Source organism: Belonocnema kinseyi, chromosome 9 (genome assembly GCF_010883055.1).
Source record: "Belonocnema kinseyi isolate 2016_QV_RU_SX_M_011 chromosome 9, B_treatae_v1, whole genome shotgun sequence".
Lineage (NCBI taxonomy): Eukaryota > Metazoa > Arthropoda > Insecta > Hymenoptera > Cynipidae > Belonocnema > Belonocnema kinseyi.
Window position 1 is genome coordinate 95776866 of NC_046665.1, and position 7655 is coordinate 95784520.

Here is a 7655-nt window from a genome sequence, read left to right on the forward strand (position 1 = left end):
TCTAATATGAATAGCCTCTGATAAAAATTTTTAATATTGAAGAAAGATTGTTTTCAAAGATTTTGAAAATGCTCTTAATTTTTTATTTTTTACCTAAAATAGCTGATTAACGAAATCGACCTTTCGTTTTGTTTCCTGAAGGGGTGTATCAAAGCACAATCTGGTCGGTTTTGTCTTTCAAATTTATTATGTTGACAAACACTCTCATAAAACCGGGGTTTTCGGATTTAGGGGTTTAGAAACGTGGAAATTAAAAAAAAAATCCAAAAATAAACAGTTTCCATATAAAAATAATACTTTCTTATTATGCTATGAATGTAATAAAACATTCAAGTCTGTGGAATATTAATCTTACAAGAATACAAATTACGCAGTAATTCTACTTGAAAGGTTGTTAAAAAATTGATTTGATCTCTCCGTAGGTAACTAGTTAAGAGCGTCAGACTGGCAGTCCGTAGGACCTTGGATTGGATCCCAGCGAAGCTTGAGAGCAATTTTTTCACAATTGAGAAATAAAAATAAATATTTAAAAAATATTGATTCTAGACCAGTACACAAAATACAACCAATATCAAATTATTTTATACATAATTACATACATTATTAAGAAATTTTAGATAACTGAAAAACAGGGATGTAAAAGGTAGGTTTTGTTAAAATTATTTTAAAGAATTTCAAGGTCCGAAAATAAATATCTGAAAGTGAAGAACGTGAACTATTTTAGCATACAAAAATAAGCCACTCTATGTCTTTGGTAATCTTCTTACAATTTCTATTTTAATTGGTTCAACTGGATGGGATATGATTTCCATTCTTTGCCTAATGTTTTCGATTGGTTGGAAGTGTTTCTTTTTCAAAACGTATTTAAGAAGTATTCTGGCTACAAGTGTCTTCATCTCCACCATGCCATATAGATGACCTGAAAACAAAGATAACAGAATTTTGTAGGAGTAAAATATTAGCCTGATTTAAAAAGTCATGTTGTCTGCCTAACTTAAATCAAATATAAACCTAAACAGTTTCTTGGTCCTCCACTAAAGGGCAAAAAACAGTATGCATCGCGCTTCGCGACTTCTTCATGAAGAAATCTATCAGGATCAAATTTGAGTGGATCAGGCCAGTATTTTTCATCCCGATGAACCCTTGCTGTAGCGAGGAAAGCCGTGCAACCTTTCGGCAATATGTATCCTCCTGAAAATAAAATTGTTGGCACAATAAACAATTATACAATATTTTAGGGAAAGACTCTAACAAATGAAACGATAACCAACCTACTTCAAGATCCTCTTCTACTCTTCGTAAAACAAATCCTACGGGGGGAAACAGTCTTATAGTTTCTTGAATCACTCTTTCTGTGTATTTCATTTCTTTTAAGTCATCACTTGCAAACAAAATATTTTCTGAAATTATCTCACCGTAAATATGCTTCAACTCCTGATATACTTTTTCCTGAAAACAATCAGCCATCAGTTATTATTCATGCTTCTTAAATTGTCGATTGTTCTAATTTTTGAAATTCAAACTGTTCAATTTAAATAGTTCAATTTTGGAAGTTTGAATGTTTAATTTAAAATAAATTAGTTGAACAATTTCAAATACACTAGACTTTCGATTTAATCACGGGTTTGATTCTGACCTTAGCTTAAATATTAAGTCTCCGAACGTTAATAGTCATGACCGTGCCGTCATTTTTCTCAGCGTGATGCATTTGCAGCCAGGTCGTTAAGGTACTGTGCTTAATCACTATGATACTGCTTTGTCTAGGTTGACTGACCGCACACGACCGCCCTAGTGTATTTGTTTTTCCTTGTTAAATTAAGGCCATAATCTACTATTAAACCCTAAAAAAAGCTATTTTTGTGAATTTTTTCTAAGATTTTAATTACGATATCGATGCAGGGTTTATTAGGCTTTATAACTACACTCTTGAAATACATTAAAAATTTTATTTTATTTATTGAATGCACTTTTCATGCATAAAAACGTCAGTCAAAGTCAACTAATCAAAAAGTAGGTAGCTGTTGTTAAAATCTCGAAAATGAGCGGCCTCAAACAAAAAAATTAAACAGGTTTAGATTCAATATGACTTAAGCACGAAGCAGTATAAAAGACCCCACTCCCGCGAAAACTTGGTCGCGTGAATTTGGATTAAATAAGTTTGCCTCGTTCGTAGCTCCTCTCGCGGAAAAATGCAAAACCCAAAAAACCGAGAAACCGTGAGAAAAAATGGGAAAAAAAGAATTTGAAAACGAAAATCACGAATATAGCAATGAAATCGAGTATTGTGACAATCGAAATCGACAATATCGTTTAGAGATTTTATATTAAGGGAACACGAATTTCCAACAAATAAAATTTTTTGCCTAACAAGGTTTAATAATAAATAAATAAAAATGAACAAGGTTTATCTGCTTTTATAAAAAATGAGGTTTTTTGGAGAAAATTTGTGTTTCTGACGCGAAAATCTAACATTTAGATCAAATTTATGTTCTAGGTCGAAGGTTGAATTTCTTGTTGACAAATGTACTTTCTTAGCTAAAAGTTTGTTAATTTCTATAAAAATTCATTTCTTTGGTTGAAAGGCTGAACTATTTTGTCGATAATGCGTTTATTTATTGTTTAAATAATAACTTCCCTTTTTTGAAATCACGGGATCTATATTTGGTGGGAAGGCTTACGGATCTCATCGAACTATAGATCTGGAATTGATAAACAAGAAAGAACGCATCGCGAGGTGTAGCTGCTTTGGGGATTTGACGGACTCTGTTCGGTGGGATATAAACTAAAAAGCGATTCTTCTAGTGAGTGATAGAAAATTCCCCTGAAATATCGATGGCGCGAATTTCTATGCGCCCAAACCACGACGTGTTCGCTTTATCTAGGAATAAATGGCACCAGGGTTAGCAAATACGTCTGGAGGTACCCAAATTAGCATTTCAATAACCGAGATGGGAATCCCCATGATACAGATAATTTGGCAATACAGCAAAGACGCCTTGGTAGTTTTAGCCAGACGAATGCCAGAGGACCAAGAAGGGGTTGCCCTAATCCGAGAACTCTAATTATGTAGAAAAAGGATAAGTTGCTTATCTGGGTGTGTCGCTATACGTGAGGGGCGTACGAAAAAACACCAAAAACATAGGATCTTTGTGCTTAAGCTCTTTTCTAGGGATTGCACCGTTATTAAGTTAAGACTCTTTGGTTGTAACAGAAAAAGAATAAGGGTGCTTATCGCCTTGGATTATTTCCCAGACCACGCTGAGGAACCACCACCTCCCAGCGTAGTATAGACTCCAATTAGACACTGCCAGGAGAACAAGATTTCTTTGCTTTTGGGTTGTGATGCAAACTCTCACAACGCGGTGTGGCGTATCAGAAACATCAATTTCAGAGAAAGAGAAGTAGGGAGCTGAAGATTCTCCGACAAGTCTCTCTCTCGGACCACAAATTTATCTTATTTCAGCTAACTCTGGGAGAACCGGCGATTTCGAAAATCAGAAAACCTAGAAATATACTTTGGGACTTATATAAAGAGGAACACAAAGGGAAGCTTGAGGCATTCCCCACAAAACGATGGTAACATTAATGGATCGAAGCACACCACGGATTTTTTTCGGAGCGCGCTGACTATATCTTATGAAATCATTTGCCCTACTAGAACAAATAAGTCTAGAAAAGGATCAGAATGGTGGAATACTCACCTGGAGCATCTCCGTAAAAAGACAGACCGTAAAAAGATAGTACAAACAGGAAGACTAGAGATGCTTCTGCGAAAAAAGGAAATATGTTTCGGAAACAGCGAGGCTCCACAAGAAAATAGCTTAAACCCCTAAAGTTCGTATCAGGCTAACAAGGCCAGAAAAGGGCGTGTTTTCGGAATATGAAGAAACAACGCTGAACCAGCTGATAAAAGTTTACTACTGACAAAATTATTGAGGACAAGTATTGCTCTAAAACCCGTGCCATTCCCAAGAAAAAACGTCAATGTGGCCTTCATTGCCTAACCCAAGCAGGACCGTTACACTACTGCAAAATATTTTAGAGCGATGAACTATCGCCTTCAGCACGCTTTTCAGGCAGCTGGAACAAAAGTGGTATACTGTTGACAGGTCTTCGGATATAGAGGATGCCTGCATCAATACTCCTCCAGAAGTCATCTGTCGAGAGGCTTCGAGGTGCATCAAGCCAAAAGAGTTAGTAAGATGAACAGAAAGGTTAAATATTGGTTAAATATCTGAGAGTAATCCTAGAAAGCAAACTAAAGTAGCTTACGTACCTAGAAATCCGATGCAGGAGATTTGTCATGACTTGTTAGATGTGCAGAAGAGCTTTGGGATTGATGTAAGGTGTAGGGACTAGAATGATCGCATGGCTCTACTCCGCTGTCCTTAAACCAAAGCTCTTGCATGCGGCCGCGGTCTGTTAGCCACCGGTAAAATGATAAATGTTGCAGAATGGGCTACGACGAATAAAAACGCTAGAATTTAGAGATTTGACGGAAGGAATGAGGACTACACCCACAACGACGTTAGGGTTTATGCTCTGTGAAGAACCTCTTTAAGTTTAGACAAATACAAGAGCGCCACGTCCGATGGGCCGGATTGCAAAAGCAAATACATGGGCTCGAAAGACTAGGCACCCTAGGCTCCCGAGTGCTATGAGCATCTACCGCCGCTAGAGATAAGGCAAGATAAAGTAAGAAAATGCTTTAACTTCACAAAGTCTTTCAGCATCTGCATTCCAAGCAGGGAAATGTGGAAGAAAAAAAATAACCCGTTGTTCCAAGGTGAAATCTGATATACAGATTGCTCCAGGGGCGAGGAAGGGTCAGAAGCAGAAATCTACGACAGCCCAAGATCGAGAGAGGTTGGCGTCCAGCTTGGCAGACATGATACTGTCTTTCAAGGGAATGTCCTGGCCACACTTCGCTGTGCTAAAACACTATGAAAAGAAAGCGTTGCTGACAGAAAGTTAATGATCTGTTCCGACAGCCAAGCGCTACTAACTGCTATAAGGGAATCAGACATAACGTCATAATGGGTCTAGGAATCCAAAATGGCAACGAGAAAGCGGAACATTTGGCAGAATGCGGCGCGGTAAGTAAATAAATATGACCGGAACCGGTACTAGGACTAGTGTCTTGCTAAATCAGTCTTGCAATCAAAACTGGATCCATCCAAAGCACGAGGAATTCTGGGAGAAAACCCAGGGCTGCCGACAGGCGAAATCCATCCTTGGCGATACGTACAGAATGTATAGAGCCAGGGAAATCCTGAGTTTGCCAAAGAAAGGCTTAAGGACAGTGGTTAAGATGATCTCTGGATATAACCACTTAAACCATCATATGCACAAAATGGGGCATAACCACACAACAAAGTTCAGCAAATACGGCAGGGATAATGAAACATCCCTCCATGCATTAGTCTAGTGCCAAACATTAGCTTGTCTCAGAGAGCTAAGCCTTGGGGCCCATTCCTTGGAACTTAAGGAAATTACAACGCGAACGGTGATTGACAGACTAAGCTTCATCAAAAGGTCTGGGGTCAACTACTGATAGCGAATAATTCAGGATATAGCACAATAGGCTTTATAGCTTGAGCACCAAGAAAACTCCACCGAGGCTCCTCGCCCATCCTAAAACTAATTCATAATTTTATTGCATTTTTCTTTGAAAATTTACATTTTCAAATTTAAGATCTGTTATTTTAAATTGAAAATTCACTTTTTAAATGAAAATTTAACTAAGGTAATGCCACTAGTCAGCAACATATGACCAGCGAGTGAAACTCTAGATGAATTTCTTTATTTATTTACAAATTTAATTTAAGTCAAGATGTAAATGAAAGATTTGTAAGAAGTAGTATGCTTCAATATTGAATTTCATACGAATATGTCCGAGAAATAATTCTCAAAGGAGTTATAAAAGATATTAGAAGCTTATTGTGCCACCTAGATGCGCACCTCTTTCTGTTATATTATAAGCAGGGAGAACGCTTAGCAAGTTCAAGCGGGCCAGTGCACTCGCGTGTTTTGAAAAGAAGTATCGTGCAAAGATTCAGGCTAAAATTTAATATTTTCAGTTGAAAAATGCAACTATTTTGTAAAAAGCTTATGCATTTTTCAATTAAAAATGCCACTTATTGCAGAAAATTCAAAAGTTGGCCAAAGATGCTCTGTTTAGCGTAGAAATGTAAAATTTTAAATTAAATTGTCTTTTATAGAATAAAAACTCTTTCTTAATTGTAATTTCAATTCTTGTTGAAATTCCTCTTTTTAACTTAAAAATTCTTCTAGTTTGACAGAATTTTTCATGTGTTTGTTTAAAAATATAATTGTTCAATTCAAAATAAATTCTTTGGTATTAGAATTCCACTGTTTGGTTGAAAATTCATCTTTTTTTTTAATTTAACTGTCTTCAATTAAAGATTAAAGTCTACTTTATCTTAAAATATCAACTCTCACTATTTTTACGAAGAATTTCTCTTTTTTGGTTAAAGATTGTAATACTTACTTGCAAGTTAAACTGCGTTGTTGAAAATTTCTTTTCTCATTTGATGATTTGTCATGTTAATTAAAAATAGGTCTTTTATTTTAAAAATTTAACTATTTCGTAATTAATAAAAATAATTTTTTTTTGTTTAAAGCTTCAATTATTAATTACAAATTCATATGCTTTTTTGAAATTCTGCTGCTGGGATGAATCCAACTGTTTCTGATTAAAAATAAAAATTTGATAAACAATTTATGTATATCTTAAAAACTTATACTTTTGGTAACAAACGAATTACCTCGATTGAGAATTGAACTCATTAGATAAAAATTGTTGCCGATTGTTGACAATTTATTTTTTTTAGTAGAAGATAAATACTCTTGATTGAAAATCTTACGCTTTTTAAAATTAACTTCATTTTTTTTAAGTTTATATATAATTAATCCTTTTTATAGAAATCTTGCATTTTTTAAATAATAATATTGTTTTTAAATATTACCATTAATTTATTTTGAGAATGCATCTTTTTTGGTGAAAATTCAGGGATATTCTAAAGAGAAAATATAGTCATTTATGATGATGACACTTATTAAAATAAAAAATGATTTATTTCGCAAGAATTTCTGTTTAAAATTAATTGTCTTACCTTTACGTCAGGGTAGTATGCCAACATCAACATTACATACTGAAGACTGGCTGACACTGTAGCAAATTCCTATATTGTACAAAAATGATTAATAGCATTGAAGAAATATTTTTTGTTTTATTTTTAAAATTAAAAGGACCATTAAGTTGCAATCCGTATATCTACCGCTAGTACCTTAAAGTTCACCTCATCACAAATTTGTTGACCAGACAATTTCTGTTTATCTTGTAGGTCTAAGTGTATATCTAAGAACCCTTTTTTTTATTCTTAATTTCATTTCAAAAAATACACCATGAATCCCACAAATCTACGCCTCCATTCCATACTGTTCAACGTCGCATTTAGGCGGAGTACAGATGCACGTCATATACAAGAGCATAGGACCTAGAGCAATACAGCAACCACACGCAACACAAATCTGTCCACCGCCTAAATGTGAAGAAGAGCTGCATGACATAAAGGCGTCCATAATATTATTAGAAACTCAAACTACAGTACAAATTTTCGCACCCCCCCCCC

The 7655-nt window shown here is 35.2% G+C and overlaps 1 protein-coding gene across 1 annotated transcript in view; it reads right to left on the reverse strand.

Annotated features, from left to right (window-relative positions):
• Positions 1 to 743: 743 nt before the first annotated feature.
• Positions 744 to 7655, reverse strand: part of LOC117180646 (cytochrome P450 4C1-like) — an 8635-nt gene continuing 1723 nt past the window's right edge. The window contains exons 2-5 of the mRNA XM_033373135.1: positions 7137 to 7205; positions 1272 to 1449; positions 1012 to 1191; positions 744 to 919 (exon numbers count right to left, since the gene is read on the reverse strand). Coding sequence (XP_033229026.1) covers positions 744 to 919; positions 1012 to 1191; positions 1272 to 1449; positions 7137 to 7205 — 603 coding nt within the window. The remainder of the gene's footprint in view (positions 920 to 1011; positions 1192 to 1271; positions 1450 to 7136; positions 7206 to 7655) is intronic.